Source organism: Trachymyrmex cornetzi, unplaced genomic scaffold (assembly GCF_001594075.2).
Source record: "Trachymyrmex cornetzi isolate Tcor2-1 unplaced genomic scaffold, Tcor1.1 scaffold218, whole genome shotgun sequence".
In the NCBI taxonomy this organism is placed as follows: Eukaryota; Metazoa; Arthropoda; class Insecta; order Hymenoptera; family Formicidae; genus Trachymyrmex; species Trachymyrmex cornetzi.
In genome coordinates, this window is record NW_017296825.1 from 623,957 (window position 1) to 647,410 (window position 23,454).

The window sequence follows — 23,454 nt, forward strand, 5'->3', positions numbered from 1 at the left end:
CAAAATTTGGCCCGTTTTTAACAATCCTTTATTTCATAATACTATTACGATATAAATAAAAACAATAAGCTCATCCTGTCAAAAATCATATTAATCTTATATAGACTGACGATCCCATTTGGGGTCATCGATCCCCTTTTTATTTTAACTTTTAGTTTTTTTAGCAGTTTTATAAACTGCGCTCGCTCGATGAACCTTGGCCTATAGGATAATTTGATAATATGCTTTATCCGAATTGATATTAAAAATAAAAATTTTTAATGGCAAATTTAATATGGCAAATAGAATTAAAAAAATAATTTGATTATTATAAAGCTTGGTTTTATTTATGAAGTAACATCAAGTTTCAATTTCGCTTCATTTGAAACTCATCAGTGTTATATAAACAATTAAAGTACTAATTTTCAAAGTGACATTCAAACTCTGATTATAAATCCTCTGACACTAGATCCTCCTTCATAGAAGTTACAACACTTTTAAAATTCGATATTTTCAAGTTACATTCAAACTCAAAGGTACTAAGAATTTCCTAAAATCATCAGTTTCAGATAATCAGATTATTTTTTTGAAACTTTAATTTTAGAATTCTGAAACCGGAATCAAATTCAAAAATCTGCAAAACCCTTAGAAAGCGAGATCTTTCATAAATTACTTTATTAGAATGTTCCAGTCATAAAGTTAATAATTGTCTCTCGCACATAATCAACCAACATGGTTATTGCAATATTCGCCAATTAGTTTCTCCTATTATGTGTATATATATATATATATATACATACATACATAAAAATTTTCACTTTTTACGTTTCCACTTTAAAGAAAAAGTTAAGTACATGATCGCTGCCTAGTATTCAGATAAAAAATGCCGACAAGTGAACCCAATTAGTTCTATACAACATATTGGAGCAAACTAAATCGGGAGTGAGGGTTTCAATTCCTCAACACTCGAATGCAAAGTTGGTACTGTTTTCTTCGTCATGGGTTCGTTAATTGGATAATGCTATTTTACTACTATAAGTAAAAAAAGAACCAGAAAGATTAATATTGCTTGCCTTCCTTTTCTTCGCCGGGTTGCAATTTTGTATAATTTAGTTTAGAGAAGACTCGCTCTAGTATATTAGAGAGCTTACTGAGTGAGCCTATGATTCTGGGTCTTATACTGTAATACCATATTGTCGGAAATTGAAATCGCGGCATCAAAAAGAAAATATCATGTTAAAATCAAAATTTATAGATATGTTAGGAGGAACAATGTGAACATAAATGAGAGTATAAAATTTCAAATTATTTATTGCGTAATTTGTTGAAAATATTAAATTTTAACAATATTTTATAATATCGGGTCACTACATGTTTGAATTCAAGTCTAATTCTCCTCTCTGGGAATAGTATCGAATAACTGTCTAATATTATCCTGTAGTATTGCAATCCAAGTTTATTCCATTTGTTCACGAAGCAGAGATGTAGGTTCCATCTTCACTTTAAAACTGCACGATACAGTGATGACTCTATACAATATACATACTGGAGTGAGTCTTCTTTATGAAAACGTGTGGTGGGTGGCTAAATTGCGAGAGTGACAGCTATGCGACTTAGGAACGTCTGCCTCGCTTCAATATAGTATGTTGAAAGGAGGTAGACATCCATAAATCACATAGTTGTCACTTTCACACCTTCTCGCACAATTTAGCCGTCCTCACCACGTTTTCATAGGCAAGGCTCACTCCAGTATGTGTATATCTGATACATACCTTCCCTTCGTGAGTTGAATTTAATATTTAACGTAGATTTCTTAAACAAGTTATATACGGTTCCCATGAAAGATAACATCCCAGACAACATGCATGTCTAATAAAACGTTATAAAAATATCATAAAGACGTTATTTCGGACATACATGTCTAAAAGTTATTTAAAAGACATCATAAAGAGATTTTTTTGACAGTACGTGTTGTCTGGGATACAGTTTTGTCTTAATTAAATGTTTACTTTTTGATGTTGCAATTTCCGGTAGTGTATTAATAAAATATCACTTCTTTCCACGAGTCAAGAAAGCGCGATAAAATTTTTTTCACATAAGTTGAGCACCAATCGGCTTGACTTTCTCACGGGGTACTTGTTAACAGGAAGCAAAGCCGGTGATTACGAGGAGTTGCGCGAAAGAACTTACACCAAGATCCTCAGCAACGGCACTCTATTGCTGCAACACGTGAAAGAAGACAGAGAAGGCTTCTATCTGTGCCATGCGAGTAATGGCATTGGAAGCGGTTTAGGCAAAGTCGTGCAATTAAAAGTCAATTGTGAGTAAAGTGCATCACGCAATTCATTTTGTAATTAAATATTTCGCTCAATATTATATTGTATTAACAACACAAAAACGTTCGCATTTAATTTGAAACGTTGAAATTCTAAATCATTGAACTTACATTTTTAAAAATATTGTTTTACGACTGTGTAGCGTCTCCATATTTTGCGGCGCCTTCAAGACTTGTTACTGTAAAGAAAGGGGACACGGCGACGTTACACTGCGAAGTACACGGCGATAAGCCGGTTACCGTTACCTGGCTGAAAGGTGGTAAAAGCGAGTTGAATCCCTCGACGAATTACCGGTAAGTCGAGATTAACCATACATATAGAATCATAGAGAAGAATGGACTGACAGCGACGCGCGTGAAAATCGATACGATCGTGATGAATTAACTAAAACGGAGCAAAATCTCTGCGCCCGCTGCGATTTTCGTTAGATTATCGTGTCGTTCGGTATGGAACGGATGGTTTATAATTGCGAACGGCACGTTAGTGTCGATAAATCGATCGTGTCGAGCGGAATTTAGCAAATGAGATGCGACGGTATTAATAATGCATTCCGGGCTGATAATAGGGAGCATACGCAGGCATGTGAAACGCATCCACTTGAAAAATTCAGGAGAGCCATATATATCCCGGTTAAAAGGGTCAAATATAATCCGTTTATTAACAAGAGAATACTGAAATGCTGTTGTTCAAAGGTGGAGTTTGTACCAAAAATATTAGCATACCACTTTTGATGCTACGATACATGAATATTTCATAGTTGCGCCCTTTTCACAGAGCTTTTAATGAACTTTTATAAATTCATTTATAAAGCGTCGCAGTGAAGCAGGAAGTAACGCCGGACGGTGTCATCGCGCAATTGCAAATCTCATCGGCGGAAGCAGCTGACAGCGGTGCGTACTTTTGTCAAGCGAACAATCTTTATGGGCGCGATCAGCAACTGGTGCAACTCCTCGTGCAAGGTACGGTATGGGTTTATAGGTCAATTCGTCCCGATATAGAATAATTGAATTCCAAATGCAATACTCTTGCGCTATATACACGTATATCGTCACACGAGTGCATTAATATCGAATTCCGCATGTTTTAGAACCGCCTCAACCGCCGAGCGCCCTAGAAACTGCCATGGTGGCTAGTCGCAGCATTAACGTTAAGTGGCAGCATAAGTCGCAGGACACTAGCGAGGTCACTAAATATATTCTTCAGTATAAAGAGGGCGAAGGTAAATTCGCAAATATTATTTTACATCAATTCGATAAAATAAGTAAAGAAGAACCAAATATAGGTCAAGACCGCATCTTGGTATCTAATAATTCTATATGTAAATTTTTAATACATCTTCTAATTATACACGGAATAAACGGCTACGATTGCCACGACCAAACGTTGCCCATCAATACACTTTTTAGTTATAAAAACGATTGTGACAATCGTAAAATTGGCATGTCTTAACGGTTTATGGCTGTAAATATTTAAGATATGTCCATCTTACGGTTATCGCAACCAATAAATATATTGATGCGAAAATTATCATTATTTCTGGTTGTGGCACACAATGTAATATTTTTTTCTGTATACATATAAATTACGCGCCAAATACTGTTGGACTTGAAACGCAATCATAAATTGAAGCTAAAATAATAATATTAAAAATTAATTAAGCATCGAGATATAGCCTCGATTATATTTGGTCTTTCTTTACTTATTTCATTTATTCATATAGCAGTCTAATTCAACTTATTATTGTACATTTGATGTACTGAAGTACATGAAGTTTTAATTAATATTGCACTGAAGAAAATGCGCAAAGTGCAAGAAAATACAAGAAATAATACATTATGAGATCGATGAACACAATTTAACTTAACAAATATCTATTAAATTCTTTCATAAATTAATCATTTAATAAATTTTTTGAATATTCTCTTATTCCGATTTTCTTGAATAAAAACTCGTTGTTTCTCAATTTAATACAAATTTTATTCAAGAAAAGTTCTAACACTTATAAATTAAAATGCTAGGCGGAATATGGCAGCAACAAGAGTTTACTGGGCCACCCTTGCCATATGCGGCATTAATCGACGATTTGAAACCCGCCACGAGATACACCATACGCGTGATAGCGGAAGGTCCAGCAGGCCGATCTGTTCCTTCAGCGGAACTTCTTGTCAGAACCGAACCACAGAAACCAGCTGGTCCGCCAATGAATCTCGCAGCCAGACCTCTCTCCTCGTCCGAAATCCTCGTCACTTGGTCACCGCCTTTATTGGAGCTTCGCCATGGTGACATACAGGGTTTCAATGTCGGTTATAAGGAAACGAGGTATAATTATTACAAAAAAATTAAATCCTAACTGAATATATATATAATTCGAAGTAAGGAATATTATAGCCAATCGTGTAAAATGTAAAATATTGAAGAAAAACAGGATGACAAAAAAGTTTATCCTGGTAAAAATTTTTCTTCGAATTTTTTATATAAATTTTCAGAATTTTTATGTAAATTTCAAAATTTTTAATTAATTTTATAAATTTTTTTTACAAAAAATTTTAGATGAAATCTTATGAAATTTGAAAAAATTAAAAATTTTTCAGAAATTAGTTTCAATTTTTTCAGACATTATAAAATGAAAAATTTTAGAGAATCTCAGAATTTACATATACGAAAAATTTTAAGAAAAGATGTAGAATTTCTCAGTATTTCTGAAGTATCCTAATTTATATATAATTTTTAGAAAAACTTTTACTAGAATGGCCACAAAGTTTTGTTTATCAAATCATTAAAACGTATATTTACAAAAAAAAGAACGAACTCTGAAGTGTTATATCTTTTTAAATAATAATTAACATTCCAAATGGCCATCTTTACCTTCGATACAATCTTTAAAGTGTTCCTAGAAAGCTTCAACGACGCGCGTCTTTCCACGGATAAATCCTTCGAGATAGCGAATAGAACGGTCTTTAATTCATTAACTGATGAAAATCTTTTGATGCAAAATCTTTTTGATATTTAATAAGATATAACTATCATTTTTTAAAGATTGTTTTTTTAAAAATACATTACTATCCAGGTAAACTGACGTTATTTATTATTATTTGAACGGCAAAATGACATCTTTATTTTTATTATAAAAATGACGACAAATAACGTCAGCTTACTATTTGAGTATAATATTGATTTGGTAAACACAAAACTTCGTTGCTAAACTTTTTGGTCACCCTATATTATGTGAAGATAATAATACATGAAGAGATTGATTATAATTAAATGCTTAAATGCTCATGCTCGGCTTTAACTCCTTTCTAAATTGTTTTTGTTGGGAAATAAAATAAATTTGAAATTACACCAATTCGATGTATAAAAATAAGAACAAATATAAATAAATTTTTCAATAATTGTGGATAAATTCCTTACCAGAAGGTTGAGTAGCATAGTCAGGGGATTATGATTTCAGCTCAAACAATCCATCGTACAACTTCAGCTCCGTCTCGGGCGACGGAGAGGAAGGAGGCGGAGAACTTCGACTTACAGGTCTCAGGCCATACACCAGATATACCCTTGTCGTTCGAGCTTATAATCAGGTGGGGCCAGGACCTTTGTGTGAACCACTAATCACGCAGACCTTGGAAGATGGTGATTATTGAAGTTTCAAGTCTTTTTCGTTGAAATTTTTTTCTTTTTTATTTTCTAAGATAAATTTCTAAGGTAATAATCGTCTGGAAATAACTATTTGTAGTTCCCAGCATGCCACCAGAAGATGTGAGGTGCGTGGCACTGTCTTCCCAATCCTTGCAAGTGTCCTGGCAACCCCCGCCCAGCACTCACAGTAATGGTATTATCCAGGGTTATAAATTAAATTACGAACCAATTTTGGCGGACGCGTGGCGAGGTGTGGACGAGATGGAGGTGAATATCCTATCAAATTAATTTATTCATGTGTTCTCTTATCTTAATTAATTAGTTGATTGCATAATTAGGTTCGTAAAACAAGTGCTCTGACAACGGTTTTAACTGGGCTCAGACGATACACCAATTATACTATCCAGGTTTTGGCTTATACCAGAATTGGTGACGGTGTGCCTTCTGCTACGATTTACTGCCAGACGGAGGAAGACGGTGATTTATTTATCTCGGAATAATCTTTTTCTTTGACAAAGTTTTAATAAATACCTTTTTTTACTTTTTTTATTTAGTGCCAGGCAGTCCAGCTGATATTAAAGTCGTCGTGAGTTCACCACAGGCTCTTTTCATCTCATGGCTACCACCGCTTGAGCCAAACGGAGTTATTACGAAATACAATCTTTATACAAGGTAGTAAAAATATATAAGTAAATCAAAATTTGTATCTTTTGCGCTTCATTTGTAAAAAAAACTTCTGTTCTTGCAATTTAAGATATTTCGTATAATTAGTTTTCTACGCAGTTGAAAAATTTATGTTAAATTTAATTACACATTTCATATGCTCCAATTAATCTATTCAAATTTTTGTATTTATTTAAACAGAAAATGAATATGCTAGGAAATAACACGAATGTTATGTAAAAAAATTAATACAAAAAATATAATATTGACAGTTTTTAAACAAAATCTGGAAGCATATTTTTTCTCCATAAAATTAACATTTACAATATGTTAAATTAACACATTTTATTCATTTATCATATATTTTAAAATACATTATTTTTATGTTAATTATTCACTTACTTACAAATTGTGTTATTTTAACACTAAAAACTATTAAGTATTAATTTAACATAAAATATTCAAATATATAATACAATCATATTATATTAAATTTACACTATTAAAAATTTAACATAAAAAATGTTAACAAGGACCATTTTAATATAAGTATAAAATGTTTTTTGTCAAATAAGATCTATGTGAATTTATTGTGTGAATTAAAACCTTTCAAATATATATATTTGACAAAGTACAGATAATAAGAACATTCCACAGAGTCGTCGACGGACGAGAGGAGCTCAATCACGGCAAGAAGACATTACCGGCGTCGAGCACGTATTTCGAGGCGACTGATCTGCAGCAACACGTCGAGTATCAATTCTGGGTGACTGGTAGCACACGAATGGGCGAGGGCCAAAGTTCAAGAGTGGCTGCGCAAGTACCGACGAATCGTGTGCCAGCCAGGATCACGTCCTTCGGCGGCCATGTGGTGCGTCCATGGCGGGGTTCGGCGACTTTGACGTGCAACGCGGTCGGGGATCCGACAAGAGACTGGTACAAGAGTACCACGGAGCAGATACGCACCGATTCCACCAGGAATGTGCAGATCCTAACGACCGGAGAACTCGTGTTATCAAATCTGCAATCACAGGACAGTGGAAATTATACCTGTCAGGTGGAGAATTCTCAAGGCAGTGACAAGCTGCATTATACCCTTACGGTGCAAGGTGATTATTGCGATAAATTCTCTTCTTTATTTTCATAATTTTAAAGGGCAAAGTAAGAATCTTATACAAGAGAGTATTGTAATCCTTCGTCTACAATCATATTTTTACTCTCTTTGTTCGATCTAATATTTTTACTGGCTTTTTTTAATATAAAAAAATTCAAGATTAATCTTTGTCTATATTACACATTACCTCAAGTAGTTTCTTTTAATAAGATATTTAGAGGGAACCGAATTCTGGTCTTTTCTTTTTCGGAGAAATTTGAAATCGCATTTGTGCTAAAAAAAAAGACTCATATTGCAGACAGAGGATTAATATCAAAATAATTATTAATCCATTTGTTCGTAGCTATTATGATGTATAATAATTGCTGCTACATAATGACGAAGCTAATATTCTGTTAAATAGGTTTTAATAGATAATCGCTAAATCAACTTATATTATATAAACTCTAATTTTGCAGACTATTAGTCTAGTCTAGAATACACTATAGTATAAAATTTACTGTTACAGTTCCACCGAGTGCGCCTGTATTGTATGTAACTAGCTCTACGTCGAGCAGCGTGTTATTACATTGGAAATCCGAACATAATGGTGGTGCACCTTTGACGGGTTACACACTGTATTATCGAACTGCTCATGGTACCCTTGATGAGTTACAACTATCTCGCCATGCTACTAGCCACGAGCTAAAGGTAATTTCTTGAGATTAATTTGTAATATTAATTGTTAATAAAAAAATATTACTTGTTTCAAGCATACAAATTGTCAAGCATACAAAGATCACAACATAATAAATCCTGCATATAATACACGCGCAGATTCTATATAGAAGTCCGTATTATGCGAGATTAACTGTGAGAATCTATACAAAATTTAGAATATTTTTTTTATTTTAGAGAAATAAAAAGTAATATCCGATATTATATTGTAACAAGAAATTATTTTTATTTTATCTTAATACAAAAAGGACTTATAAATTTTATTAAATTTATAAAATCATATAATAACACACAAAGCTTTAATTTGATAAAACTATCAGCAAAATAAATCTATATTAGAAATAATCTTATTTAAAAAATTTTTAACGGTCGTTGCAATATATTCGAAACTGCGCAAATTATATTAAATCACAGTTTAAAAAGGTAATATTAGATACTTTGCCACATAATAAATTGGTTGTAAACGTTATAAAAATCTGTACAATACGTATTATACAAGAGTCTATTACAAAAAATGCAATACAATTAACATATAGTATTAATAATAATAATTAAAATGATAGCGTAAATTAAAGTTAACACATATTCTGAATAATGAACTATTAATGAAAACCTTATATATTAATATGAACTTTTTAATTGAAAAAGTTGTACGTTGGAAATTGTTAGCCTTGAAACTAAATTGATCGAAATTGTAATTACTTTAACAGGGGCTCCTGTGCGGAAACACGTATCAGTTATATCTAACATCGCATAATAAAATCGGTAGCAGTCCATCGTCACCGGTGCTCTCAGTTCGAACTCAGGGTCAAGCTCCGGCCATCCCACCGGCGGCTGCCTTCCTTAGCCCAAATTCTACCACTTTAGTGCTACGATTGCACGTCTGGCCTGATAATGGTTGCCCTATAAAATATTTCGTTATACAGTATAGGCCAATAAATGAGTTTCATTGGACTTTGGTATCGAACAATGTCAAGATGCAACGGCGATTCGTCGTAACTAATTTAACACCTAGCTCAGTCTACCAACTCAAAGTCGAGGCTCACAACGTGGCCGGCAGCAATCAAGCGGAGTTTACGTTTGTAACGTTGACGAAGGAGGGTGGTAAGTTTGAATATAGATCAACTAATGCATATGAAAACTTAATCCTTAAACGCCTTTTCTATAATTGAGGATCCCATAATGTCTTTGAAACACCATACCTCAGGAACCATTGGTCGTACGGGGTTAAAAGGAAAGCATTTTCAAGCTAATTCCATAAGCTTTAAGACTGTGTGTGTGTGTACGTTTTTTACATACGATAAGTCACAAGCAAGTTATTCATTAAAATGTATTATTTTGAGAAAATTTACTTATATCTCGATAACTATTCATCGTACGAACTATTCAATAAAAAATAATTTTGTAAGGAATTTAAAATCTTTTTGATTTTATTATAAGTACTTTTTACATAATTGAGTAGCCGAATCCGAAATATTTATATAAAACGTCAAAAATAAATTGTGTTCAAAAATAAAAGGAAACATTTTTAAAGTCATATCTCGGAAATTATTGGTCGTACAAGGATGAATAAAAAACATTTTGTAGGGAATTGTAGTAACCTTCAATTTTATAAGAAGCTTGTATTTTATACGTAAAAGTAGTCAGAGAAGATCTGAGATATTTACGAAAAGAAGGTGAAAAATTGTTTCATAATATTTTCGAAATGTTTTGTGTGACCAAAAATACATTAAAAAAAAAATTCTATCACGAAAAGTATTGATCGTATGACCTTAAAAAAAAAATTAATTGCTTGTAATTTTATCAACTTTCTTTCTGATAATGGTCTTTAATAAAATAAATACTTTCTGATAATAACCTTCGATAAAATAAATACTTTCCGAGATATTTTTAAAAAACTGCATTTTTTATCAATTTTTTGAAGCTGGAAAGTTTTCCAAGTCCGTTGGCGGTCAGGACTTTTCTAGTATGTTGTATAATACGTCATTCCAAACAACTTCCCGCAAATAAATCCTTTATAGTAATTTTGCCTCTAAAAAATTTAATTTTTTTTGGCTATTTTCCGTTAATTTTACATTAATTATAACTTTTTTTATTAATAAAGATACATACACATTTATTGAGTACCGTTATACTCCTTAATGTTGGACGTTTTGATTGGAAAAAAACTTTTCACAATATGTTTATTTTTATGAAAATTATAAGCAACCAAAAAAAATTAGGTTGCCATACATCAGTGTGTTATTCCCTTAGAGAGGCGTTTAAAGATTAATATAACGCAACTTTCATCGGAAGATAATGGTGATTGAAGATGCGTCCGCATCGTCCGATGAGACTAAATTGAAAGGTTTATATCCAAAAGCACTGTGTTCCTGTAACTTTGCAGAAACACCGCCGCCAGGATTGTCGAAACGCGGGATGACGTCGGCCATGCCGTTTTATGCGGATGTTAAGGTGATACTGCCATTGCTAGTGGCTACTGTCGCCTTGGTCGCCGCAGCGGTGATCGTTGCCTTTCGCTGGAAGAATAGTAAGTTCAGTTTAATGAACATGCAATTACATATTGCCTCTTAGATTTTTCTCGTAAAATTATCTTTATATTATATTTAAACATTATATTATAAATTTGTTAAATAAATATTATAAGTTTTATATTTAAATAGTTATTTTAGTATTCCTTCCGCTTCAATTATTTTTATATGTCTTTTGATATTTAAATAAATATTTAATTTGTATAGTAAAGAAGGACTAACGTGTTTGTCAGGATACTTGGGAGGTCAAATGCAACGGCCGATGAAAGAATCGCAAGAGAATCAACAGAATGCGGAGACACAGCGAGAACGTTATTATGCCACGATACATAAGGTGGCATTACAACAAGCGGCAAATACGGGTGCAGGGCCCGACAAGATTCCAGGTGAACCTTTGTTACGATATGGACAACTACCAGGTTTGGTACTATAATTACTGTTGCGCAGGTACGAGCCGGCTTTAGCGCCGCTCAACAGTAAAACAAGACTGCTTAAAGAAATAAATTTTAATAAAATTTTATTAAACATTTTTTTTCTCTTACTTAAAATTTGTTTTTAATTTTGTTAAAAAAATTTCTTTTTTAATTTTTTAAAAGTGTCTATCATATTATTCGTTTTTAAAGCACATCAGAATTAATTAATTTAAATTGAAAAAATCTCTTTAATATTCTTCAATCAGTCTTAAAAATGAAAAGTAATCACAAATTAGTGTCTTAGTGCAGTAAGAAATAATATTATTAAATTGAAAGATAAAACAATTTTGTGCGTTTTCGTTCATGAATATGAGATCGAAACGGATGAACGACTGAGACAATTAGCCCGACGCGATTTGAAAGGTAGGCAATGCCTCTGATGGGTTACAGAGACAGCGGAGGACATTTCGCCGTACGCTACGTTCCAGCTTTCGGAGGGTGGCGGGGGAAGCCTGGCAGGATTGGGCGCATTGGGCGGACTGGGAGGCGCGGCGGAGGCCACAGCGGCCGGTCTCCACCCGAACAACACTCTTCTACACAGCTTCATGTATCACGAGCATGCCATGACCGAAGGGTGCGCGAGCCCTCCACCGGCGGCGACGGTATACGCCTCTTTCTTTTACTAAAATTTTATTTATTACTTGATTCAGTTTTGAAATTCATTGTAAATGTTATTATACATGCGTTTGTGGAATATGGAATACTATATGTATACATATATATACATATACATATACATATATATATAATATTAAATTATTAATTATTAAATATATTAAACTATTAAATTATATATTATATTTACATATATATTATATTAAATCACACACTTATAATATTTTTAATTTGTACAAATTGTAAATAATATAACTGTTAATTAACAATGCAACTCGGTTGGAAATTAGAACTGATTTAGAATTTTCTTATAAATTGTATTTTGCACACAAAGATCCAATCTGTGCAGAGCATGAAGAGCGTCTCGTCGAGAAGGCGGCAGCAGAGAAAGCAGCAAACCCCAGGCGATGTCGAGAGCGACGAGAGCGAGTCTGACCCGGACCAACTGATAAGCTCGCGCACGGAATCGTCGAATCAGCTGGACGCTGGAAAATTAAAACATAGTATGTTCTAATCTGAGATTTATTAAAACCTCAACTAATCGATATTCTAATGCACTGTCGTTTCAGTTCGCGCGGTCTCGGACTTTATCTATCACGGCACGTCGAGCACGTCTTCGGACATTTCTCCAATGTCCGAACAGAAGTCACTGCCACGGAGGGGGCGATCAAGGTAACGAATAAAATAGCAAAATGTATAAATTAATAACCAATTCCACACACACACTTTGTCATAATTTTCAATTTTAAAATATACAAAAATACAATTTGAGTGATTCTGAGTCAAACCTTTACCAATGCACATTTGCATTGTGTAAATCAAATTTTAAAAATCATGTAGCTGCAGTTATTATAATAAAATTATTAAAAAATTATATTATAAAAATTATTATACTAAGTTAATGAGGTGCATATCATTTAATCACTTGATTAATCCCTTACTGCAAAACGTTCATTCACAACATCCATCAGTAAGCTTGTTTCTTTTGGCTATCTCGTAAGATGGCATGTTCCCAGCAGGAGCTCTTTACGCACACTGTTACCGCCGATCTCGGTCGCGGAGACCGCGTTCGTCGGCAGCAATCAGGGGGCGGTTGTACCCACGCCGGGGAACGGAGACCGACCGGAGCTCAGCGAGGCCGAGTGCGACATCGACTCTCTGAAGAAACTGAAACTGGGGCTGCGAAGCTCTTTGTGGTCGCGGCCAAGCACTCAGAATAATCCCTCCTCGGATTACTCCATCGCCGTCTAATCTGTCCCCCGGATGTCACAATCCCCACGGTAGCCCCTTTTTCTCTTAACTCCGTGGGCCAAAGATTAGGTAAATTGATCTCTTCCCTTCGTGTCTCGTCAAGAATTTCCTCGTGGCCATTCGTAGGGCCAATCGACTGCCACGTCTTCTGTCGACGATAGGTAAATTACGTTCTGCTCGTTAATGATGATCGAGGGAGAGGCGTGCATAAATAAGATCAGGAAGGATCGAGACAACGAAGATGAACGATTATAGAGAAACACACGTGTGTGCATATAAAATCAGGTAGAAGATGATTTCTTGCCAGAGATGAAAAATCTTAAATCCCTGAAATACTTAAGTTACACTATTATTTTACAATATAAAAATAAGTTTTTGCATTGCAGATATTAGCTTTTACAGTATTTAATCAACGATATACTTACAGCTATATAATGACAGAACGCGACACTATAAGACCTCTTCTATAAACGTGTGTCTTCGTTGATCGAGCCGAGAGAACTAGTCGAAAGTATCTATAAGTACGTGCTTCTCCTCTTCCTTGTCTATAACGCGACGCGAGATAATACACATGCGTGGAATGCGTGAAGTGCGTGAGTGAGTCCAAGTCCGAATGCGTGGATGATCGTCGAATCGCGTGTACGAATGCGTGCCAAAACGACAATTTGCTCAGACCGCTGCGAGTCGTTTCGCCGGCGGGCGATCCATTCGAGACCAAAGACTTAATTGTATGTACGAACAGAGCATGGGAGAGTACTTCGCGTATCATGAACAAGACAGGTGACAGGCTGCATCTTCCATCCTGAGAAGTTTTTTTTTTATTTATATCAGTTTTTCTTCGTCTTATTTATTCTTTTTAATAATTTCTATTATTACAAAACAGATTATCAAAAAATTATAACAATTAATTATTACAAAATTTTATATATACATATTATAATATTATTTAAAGTGAATATATTTCACTTGCAATTGATTGTGAGACTAAGATTTAATGTATTTATATTTATGGAAAGATATTTGTTATGATACGTTATTGACTATTTGCTTATAATTTTATTTCTTATATATATTATATAGATACTAATATTTACCGCTATTTATATTAAATTATTATAATTCAGTTTATATTTATATAATCTAATTTTTCTAATGTCCAAATTTTGTTTTTATATTATTAACATTTAATAAGTTTTCGTTTTTATTTCTCATAAATATACAAAGCAGCTCGAAACTGTCGCTATTCTGGAAATCATGCTCATCCTGTATTCGGTACATGTGCGCATGTTATTAAAAATTGGGATGAGAACGAATAAGAAAGGAGAAGAGACCGGACTTCCAAGTCTCCAAAAAGCGGATCGTTGACGGTTCGGCTCTGTTGCATTGTAAAGTTTATATACGTACGAATATATATATATAATAGTACCGTTGATTACTTTAAGTCCGTTATTAAACCTAAGACTTCTATGTAGAACGTTTTCCTGTACGCGGAGCGCGTTACACGATCGGAAGAATCGAGTACGAAGCTACGAAGCTAATCGTAGCACAATCTCATTTTTCTGTTCTGTATAAATTTCGGCCAAGACATTTGAAGGAGAACCACGGTTCTCTCCTTCTTCAGAGATCTCTCTTCTAATGTCGTGCACCTTCGAGACTTTGTGATCCGACGCGACCAATCTTACTATTATGCAATAAGTCGTACCAACGGAACGACTTTCCTTTTCAGACTGAACTCGAAAGTACTATGAAAAATTGCCATTAGAATTAATTAATTACGCGTGCATCCTACCGCGTCGCGAGCTTCCAATATTTCCACGACACTGCCATTCCGCAGACTACTTACCGCGACCTTAAAGGATCTAATTGAGATCACTTTATGTACTCCGGAATGAAAAAAAAGAAACATGTTTTTGTAACTTTTACCAAGATCGTGGTAACGTTTTTAATGTAAAAAAAAACCCCTGTTTGACCCATTTTCTCTCGCCGACAAACGTCACTTTAAATAGTTAAGTATACTATACGATATTTTATATTCAGATATCTGTGATGGCGTACGTACTTCCACTTTCTAGTTTATTTCAGCGCGAAGGAAGCTGCTCCGAATTTACAGTACATTATCATATAAAACGATAATAATTTTAATCTTGTGGAAAAAAAGAAGTAGGAATCCTAATAGCACATTTTATTCGGAATACATCCTGAGGATACCCTTAGGATGTCCAAAAGACATACGGACGTCCTCAAGACATTCCTTGGAGGTCTGTGCTGTTAGGGAAGAGATTAAGAAATTCAAGTTATGCCATAATATTAAGGAATGTTTAGAATTTTGGGTTTTATTGCGAGATAATGTCAATAAGTTAAGAAAAGCTGTGCGCGACACTACGAAGACGAGGCCGTAGATAATGCATATGTAGAATACAATATGTTTGAGTACACGGGCATCAAGACGCGCGCATACAAGCATGTACGTCGCGTTCGTTAATGTATATAAGGGAAGCACGTCAATCAAACTCGTAGTGTTCGATTAAATTCGATAGAGCAATCTTCGAAGAGGATGAAGTACGATTCACCGTTTTGCTCTTGGTGTGATTGCCGGGACATTTTCGTCGATACGATTTTTGTACATTTTTCTTGCGTCATGGACCGGCCGAGTTCTGTCAATATATCTTGTATAACCTTTCAGGGGGACCAGTTAATTCTCTTCGTTGTCATAATTATGTGAGAAGCTAATAAAAAGTATTTAATGATTAATCAACGATCTCGAACAAATCTAATCAACGAATTTTTTACTATACAATTTTTCACGAAGCTAATTTGAAATAAAATACGATCTCGTCATTTATCCGATTAAAATTTGTTACTTTAAAATCTCGTCGCGGTAAGGTATTTTTGGATTGGTTTGTCGAATTTTTATATTGCATCGCGAATAATTACACGGTCCTCGAAGGATGATGTAGTGACACAACTCGGTGCATCCCCCGTCACCATTTGCGATAATCCGTGTAGCTCGGAGAATATACTTTAATTGTTGCATCTATATGGATGGCGGAGGCGAGCGAACAAATCAAATGCACAATTGTTATTGTAACTATGATTAATTATGTCACTGTAGGGAGAGAAAGCGCTTAGCGGCGCGAATGTGACGTGGACGGTCCAATCGTGGCGCGAGATTGCGCAAAAAGAGTCATCGTAAGAGCTCCATAAAGTGAAGAAGCTCGCAAATTCTTTCTCCGTTCTGCGATCGGAGATTGTATGATTAAAACGAATTGTCGATTAAATTTAAATAAACTGTATTAAATCTGTGGTACGACATTTCGATGCATTGTGTCGATCGTAGAATCGATTAAATAAATTGATATCGTGTAAAATAAACATAGGATCGATTTTCTGGGCGAACCTCATAAGATATTTGATAAATGTGAAAATTTATATTTATGTTTTTGTGCAATACGAATCTCCTGATTAACGACCGATATAATCGAACGATTCATAATCTATTGACTATTTTAATATCCCGTAAGCTCCGAAAACGTGGAGTCCAAATCGTCGCAGATATATTTGTATTTTTCCTTTTCTTTTAGTAGATAATCTAAAACGTAAACAACAATTTATTAATAACGATTGATATCATTTTAACAAGTTTGAAAATTTAAAATCTATAAAAAATGCATAATATGATTAGTACCTTCCCTCTTGTCCATTTCTTTCGTGAATATCTTGACAGTTTTCTCAGCGATAATGGCACGCTTTTCAGCAGCTTTCAATTTTACTTTTAATTCCTTTAACTGTGCTTTGAACTCTTCCACCCTTTGGTTAGCCTGCAACAAACAATCTCTTTATGCAGTCTTAATTTTTTAAATATGAAAAATATAAATTATTAGTATGAAAAAATGTCTACTTTCTCTTCGGACACCTCCAAGGACTTGAATATATTGCCAACGATGAATAACTCATCCTCCCTCTCGAGAATTTTCCTATAAAATATAACGTCAAACATGTTAAAATCTTTTAAGCTAAATAAAAAAGATTTAAATAAAAAAGCAATATTAAGTGAAAACTTTTTGCAATAAATTCTTTACAGTATTTTAAGGATGCTCATTAGCTTCTATTATTAACTTATTGCTTGTTAATTTAATTTAATGATGTTGCGTAATTCAGCTTTAATTTAGGAAGTAAGTTGTGTTTCAAGATCAACAAATAATATCAGTGCGCAATTTACTTGGACTGGAAATTATAAAATTCACACACAAATATTCTTCAGTAAAGTCCTCTTTAACCGAATGTGGTCTTCTTATTTACTTATTTGATTAAAAGAAATTTCCATGCACACGATTTAATAAATATATAGAAACTTTTCATGCAAAAGTAAAACATCTTGAAAAGTAGGATATGTTGTGAAATATTCCCGTTTAAACTGAAAATAAAGAAGCAAGAAAAGATTCAACAGAAAAGAACGTAATCGCTATATTTAGAGAGTCGCGTACGCCTCGCTCGATTTAACTCTTTCTTCCGCCGCTTCCAGCTCGTCTTCAACGAATGCCAATTTTCTCGAAATCTCATCCGATTTCGTGTCAGCGTCTTCAGCAATGAGTCTCGCTTCCTTCAGCTGCGCCATCAACTGATCCATCCTCTCTTCATCCTGTTTACTCCTGTTCTCTAGGACTTTGCAGATGCTGAGTAAGAATAATTTTATGATTATAATAGCTTATCATATATTTCTTGTAAAACAATCGATATAATTGTATCAATAAAAATTTAATCTCTACAGTGATTTTTATAACATTTATTAATATAAAATATTTATTATATATACCAGTAAAAAAAACATTTCATAGCAAAAAATTTACAGAGTAAATTTTTACAGAGTAAATTTTATATAGAAATATACCGCTTTGCGTCTTCAGCAGTTTCTATGACTTGCGCGAGCTTTACTTGAGCCGACAAACGTCGCTCCTCCGACTTTTCTAAATTCTGCATGCATTGCTGCATTTTTCTATTAAGTACCGCCAGTTCCGATTGCGTCTGCAATTTTACAATTGACGTAAAGACAAATTGAATTTGGATGTGCGTGATATATTTCTTAATCAATTCACTAACCACGATATAGACTCTCTCCTTTATCTCGAGATTCCTGTTTGACTTTATCAGTTGGGCCTTACTCACTTCCAAATCATGCTCCATTTGCACCAACTTTTTGGCCAATTCACGAACCTCATCCCTTAATTTTTCTTCCCTTCGATTTGCCTCCTTTGCCTGCTGATCGCACAGGTCAGCTTTGTCCATCGCGAGATCTTTCTCGAGCTTCAGCGTTTGCAGCCGTTTTTTAATGGCATTCATGTTTTCGTTGGAAATTAATTAGAAATATTCTTTTTAATCAATGACGCTAATAGAAATTTTAATAGATAAATTGTTGCTTTCAAGCGAATTATTTTAATAACTGTATTAAGTCGCAAGAATTAGATTTTTATTATACTTAATTGATTTTATCGTGTGGCAAAGACTTTTATTATTTTCTATATGTTCAATTTACGATAATTATTTTTACGTTTTATATTCTTTAATTGCAATCAAGAATGCTTTTTCAAAAATGGTTCCGTGTGAAACACTTCCACTTTGAAGTATCTTTTTGTCGCGCACAAATAATGATAATTTTGAGCTTTACACCCTGTTAACAGAATTTTTAATTACTACAGAAACGAAGTATCAAAATGCAATGCCCGTGAGTTACTGTATTCAGTGACCGACGGGAACAATGTTTTATAGGCTTAATGCAATGCAAAAGGACAAAAACATCAGTCGCTTTAGTTAGGCTCAAACGAATTCTTCGACTTCTTAAAACAGTGGTGCCCATGATCGTTGCCGATCGCAGATACATTGGTCGACAAACATTTACTTTGCGTTATATTTGTTTAACAATTACTATTTAAGATGGGTTTTAAAAGCACATGCTATATATATTTTATAATTAAAAATAACAGACATATCTTTGGATTTACTATACGATTTAGAATTGTATATTTTTTACAATATTTTTAACGCGTAAATGTTAATACTCATACAATTTCAATTTCGCAGTTATATCTTTCGTCAATCTATGTCATAAATAGTATTTAATATTAAAGAAATATTTATTAGTATTATTATTATTATTATTAATTTAATTAATAATAATTGATAATTAATTTTCCTAATATTATTAATAATATTAATATTATACTGAAAAGCAATATGTTACTACTCACTTCTATCATTTATTTATTTAGTCATTTTTTAAAACTTTATTCTAGTCTATTGACAGCACGATGCATGAAATAATGAAAACTCATTAGAGAATATGTGATACTGTTTATTGAAAATACAGATTTTACATTAAATGTAGAAAGGATGCACGATATCGTGGTCTCGCTCGCGCGTACGACACTAAATCCCTCCAACATCTCTGAAAGAAAAAGAAATAGACGAAATCTTGAATCTTCGATCAACACAGCGAATAACGAACGACCGTGAACTAGTTGCCGATCTTGGCAAGGTATTGCACAAAGCGAAGCAATTATAGTAACAAGCCGCATGGCATTGCCTTGTCCATCAGTAGATTATTGCGCGAAGCGAGTTATTTCTAATATCGTTCACGGCACTTCATAAGGCAAAACAAATCGGCATTGCGATATAAGCGGCATTTAGCATAGCGAGTTGAACTAAAAAATGAATAGCAATAAATAGCGAATAAGCGGCGGGAAGCAGCAGCAGTTAAAAGTAGTAACGAGAGTCAAATCGAATCCGTTCGCAGGACTTTAGTATCCTGTCATCTCGGCGAACGTCGCGTCCATATCGTCGCAGACCGCCTTGTACTTTTCCTTCTCTTCTCTGAGTTCGTCTAAAACAAACAATTTCTCAATGATATAGAAAAGAAAGAATAGAAACATTATTTTTTTAATTTACCAAAAATATTGATTAAATTTACTGATTAAAAATAAAAGCTTCGAGAACGTTCCTACCTTCTTTCATGTCCACTTCCTTTAGTAAAGTTTTCACCGTCCTTTCAGCGGTGATTGCGCGTTTTTCCGCTTCCTTCAATTTCTTTTTCAAGGATTTCAACTGTACCTTAAAGTCTTCTACCCGTTGATTCGCCTAAAATCAAAATAATGGAGAAGTGCCGTTGCGACTAATTGTTATCACAGCGTATTATATTACGTCACCTTTTCCTCGGACACTTCGAGAGACTTCACGATATTCTGTACGATGAAGAGTTCATCCTCACGTTCCACGATTTTTCTACAAAAAATATTTCTTTAAAAGGATTCACATATATTATATATATATATAAGTATATATGTATAATATGTACATATAATAAATGTACATATATATATATATAATGTGTCATATAAATATAACTATACATATATAATACAATTATTATACATACGCCTCGCTAGTCTTCACTCTTTCTTCAGCAGCTTCCAATTCTTCCTCCACGAACTGCAATTTCCTGGCTATTTCATCAGATTTCGCATCGGCGTCTTCGGCGATTAATCTAGCATCCTTTAATTCCGACATCAACTTCTCCATACGTTCCTCGTCCAAACGACTCCTGTCTGCCAAAACGTTACACATTCTGTATATAAAAAAAGATACAGCATTATTGCTTTGTCGAATCCTGCTTTATATAATTTGTCTATTTATTTTATGTATATGCACTACATTTGTACCCCGTAGAAATAATTAAGAAATTAGTCAAATCGATTTCAATTAACGTCCATAGCACTATATAATTAATCAACGTCAATTCGACCAGTCATTTTTGGCTGAATAAAACATGAAAATCTGATGACAATGAATTTATAAACCTCTGTGCGTCGTCCGCAAGTTCGGTTGCACGTGCCAGTTTTAACGTAGCAGAAAGACGTAGTTCCTCCTTTTTAGTCAGACTCGCTTCAATCTCTTGCACTCTCTTCGTTAAAACGGTACGATCTTGTTCAGCCTGTACAACACGATTAATTGATATGTGATAAAAGATTCTTTAAATACGTGTGTATTGGAACTTAAAATACTGATTGTTACAGCTTCTTTGATCGCTTCTTATAATAGCTTCATTAGTTGAGTTTCAATAGAACATATTATCTTAAAAAATTGTTTTCATTGTAGAAATTCTATCACAAGTTTATGAAAAAGAAATTTGCTTTGTGGAAGATCTTAGAAAATCTATTAATCATATTACATACTTTAGACCAAGATTTCTCGCACTGTTCTAGATCGGCAGTAGATTGCTCTAAGTTAGCTTTAGTGACAGTATAATCTCGTTCCAATTGCGACAATCGTTTCTGTAGATCGCTGAGGTCATCGTTCAGCCTGTCTGCTCTTATATTCTCCTGTTTCGCTTTCGTCTCGTTGACTTCGACCTTTTCGTTTGCGGCATCCATCTCGAGCTTCAACGCCGCAATTTTCTTCTTGATCGCCTCCATCGTAATGAGCGATTTTGGACTTTCCCCTTATCAGTTATTCTGGATATCACATTTATCTCGTAAAGCTAAAGTGCAATTTTAGACGATGAATATGAAAGATGGAAATTACGTTAACAAATGCGCGATCAGAGCAGATAAAATTCATAAATCGCGCACTTACACAGAAAGAACTATTTTCTCGAAATATTTAAAATTTTAAGTACATATACAGATCTGAAAATTTTGTTGGGCCATCAAAATAAAATTATGGAAAAAATTCAAGTAAGATGAACAATGCTGCAACAAGTTTTGACAATCTAGCAACCAGCTTGAGCATCTTATATGATTACTTTGATAGTTCAACAAAATTATTTGTCGAAAATTTAGTTATACATTTTTAGCTACTTTAGCTACCGTTCTTTCTATATAATTAAAATGCGAATGTTTTAATTGATTTTAATCAAAAATTCTAAACAAATATCTTAATTATTCGCAGTGAGCAAAATCCGTACCTTAAATATAGCGACTAAAAGAAGGACGACAAGAGTGGTGCAATCACAAGAACTTCGATGTTACTCGCCGTGAGATTTCACCCCGTCATTCAACGCTCAATGTATTTACATATACCACCCTATTAATCATCACCCGTTTAATATAAATTTCACGCGGTGATACTGGATGAGCAGAGGAATTCCTATTAAAGAGGACACTTACTGTGATCGTGACGATGATCCGCGGGGAGAATGCACAACCGGATGCCTTCGACAGCTAAGCTAAAATAAAACGAAACCGATTTCAGCGGCGGTACCGACCACCTTCCCGAACTCCCCGATCCAATCCAATTCTATAATTGCTTGGGGACTTTGGCTATCGTCCCGAAACTTACCCTCCGCCGTCGTCACCGCGGCTGCCTACGAAACGCGATATCCGCTCGTTCCCATGCTATTCTCGGCTCTCGAAAAGAATCCCGTTCCTGTTTTCTGCCGACCACGTAATCAACACCCCATAGTAAACAGCCTGATCGATCCTATCGTCACAACGATAGCCGCAATCGACATTAAGAGTCATTCAAATGTCAATCGGCGTGGACCCACTTCGTATCTTCCCGCTGATCAAAGCCTTGCCTATCGAACGGGTTGATGTCACGCGCGGGAGCTTTCGATGAAACCACACTAATAAACGTATAGCTCCGACATTTGAAATCAGATTAAAACTTTATGTGCTGTCTGCTGAAAAGGGTTTTACGAAACTGTGAAAAAAATCGTGTGCCTAGGAAATAAATTGAGAAATTTAAAGAGTTGAATCAAGGGGATGAAAATTATGTGATCTTATTTTATGAATCTAGAAATTAGCAAATACAAAGACAAATTAAATATAAGTCTATAAAAAATGGCCTATTTAATGAAAATGGTATAATAATAAATAAGACAATTAAATCTAGCGAAAGATATATTTAATATAATTTCACTGATTTATTTTTATAACAGTCTCAGATTATAACATGTAACTTATTCGCTTAAGCTATTATAAGATACTGCATGTGATGAAAAAACTATGCGAATGAAGCTCTACGGATGTTTCGCGAGGCGAATATTTTTACTGTTAATCATATACTTCTTAGTTGTTATGTGTATGTGAAATTGATTTTTCTGATCAATTTACAAGTGTACAGATAAGCAGACTTTCATAATTGTAAAT

At 34.2% G+C, this 23,454-nt stretch overlaps 3 protein-coding genes across 5 annotated transcripts in view; 1 reads left to right on the plus strand and 2 right to left on the minus strand.

Annotated features, from left to right (window-relative positions):
* Dscam2 (Down syndrome cell adhesion molecule 2) overlaps positions 1-14,117 on the plus strand; it is a 133,509-nt gene extending 119,392 nt beyond the window's left edge. Inside the window, exons 13-30 of the mRNA XM_018505884.1 lie at positions 2,126-2,299; positions 2,458-2,608; positions 3,126-3,274; positions 3,403-3,534; positions 4,334-4,634; positions 5,767-5,945; positions 6,049-6,218; positions 6,290-6,428; positions 6,506-6,623; positions 7,272-7,723; positions 8,237-8,418; positions 9,156-9,549; positions 10,832-10,975; positions 11,210-11,362; positions 11,840-12,051; positions 12,414-12,567; positions 12,634-12,736; positions 13,066-14,117. Of these exons, the coding sequence (XP_018361386.1) occupies positions 2,126-2,299; positions 2,458-2,608; positions 3,126-3,274; positions 3,403-3,534; positions 4,334-4,634; positions 5,767-5,945; positions 6,049-6,218; positions 6,290-6,428; positions 6,506-6,623; positions 7,272-7,723; positions 8,237-8,418; positions 9,156-9,549; positions 10,832-10,975; positions 11,210-11,362; positions 11,840-12,051; positions 12,414-12,567; positions 12,634-12,736; positions 13,066-13,315 (3,557 nt within the window). The 3' untranslated portion in view covers positions 13,316-14,117. The remainder of the gene's footprint in view (positions 1-2,125; positions 2,300-2,457; positions 2,609-3,125; positions 3,275-3,402; positions 3,535-4,333; positions 4,635-5,766; positions 5,946-6,048; positions 6,219-6,289; positions 6,429-6,505; positions 6,624-7,271; positions 7,724-8,236; positions 8,419-9,155; positions 9,550-10,831; positions 10,976-11,209; positions 11,363-11,839; positions 12,052-12,413; positions 12,568-12,633; positions 12,737-13,065) is intronic.
* Positions 14,118-15,638: 1,521 nt separating this feature from the next.
* On the minus strand, positions 15,639-18,726 carry LOC108760095 (tropomyosin-2). Its single transcript, XM_018505891.1, has 6 exons — positions 18,413-18,726; positions 18,204-18,337; positions 17,800-17,988; positions 17,214-17,289; positions 17,001-17,133; positions 15,639-16,904 (listed from the first exon to the last, which is right to left on the minus strand). The coding sequence occupies exons 1-6, from the start codon at positions 18,650-18,652 to the stop codon at positions 16,822-16,824; spliced, it is 855 nt and encodes a 284-aa protein (XP_018361393.1). The 5' UTR covers positions 18,653-18,726; the 3' UTR covers positions 15,639-16,821.
* Positions 18,727-19,640: 914 nt separating this feature from the next.
* Positions 19,641-22,568, minus strand: LOC108760081 (tropomyosin-2). 3 transcript variants are annotated; one of them, XM_018505870.1, is made up of 8 exons: positions 22,471-22,568; positions 22,269-22,387; positions 21,538-21,816; positions 21,163-21,296; positions 20,742-20,930; positions 20,512-20,587; positions 20,311-20,443; positions 19,641-20,189 (listed from the first exon to the last, which is right to left on the minus strand). In XM_018505870.1, exons 3-8 carry the CDS (start codon positions 21,775-21,777, stop codon positions 20,107-20,109), a joined length of 855 nt encoding a protein of 284 aa, XP_018361372.1. In that variant the 5' UTR covers positions 21,778-21,816; positions 22,269-22,387; positions 22,471-22,568; the 3' UTR covers positions 19,641-20,106. The 3 variants fall into 3 exon arrangements, with proteins under 3 accessions (XP_018361372.1, XP_018361374.1, XP_018361373.1); XM_018505872.1 differs by having other exon boundaries at positions 21,538-21,842; XM_018505871.1 differs by lacking the exon at positions 22,269-22,387.
* Positions 22,569-23,454: the final 886 nt, after the last annotated feature.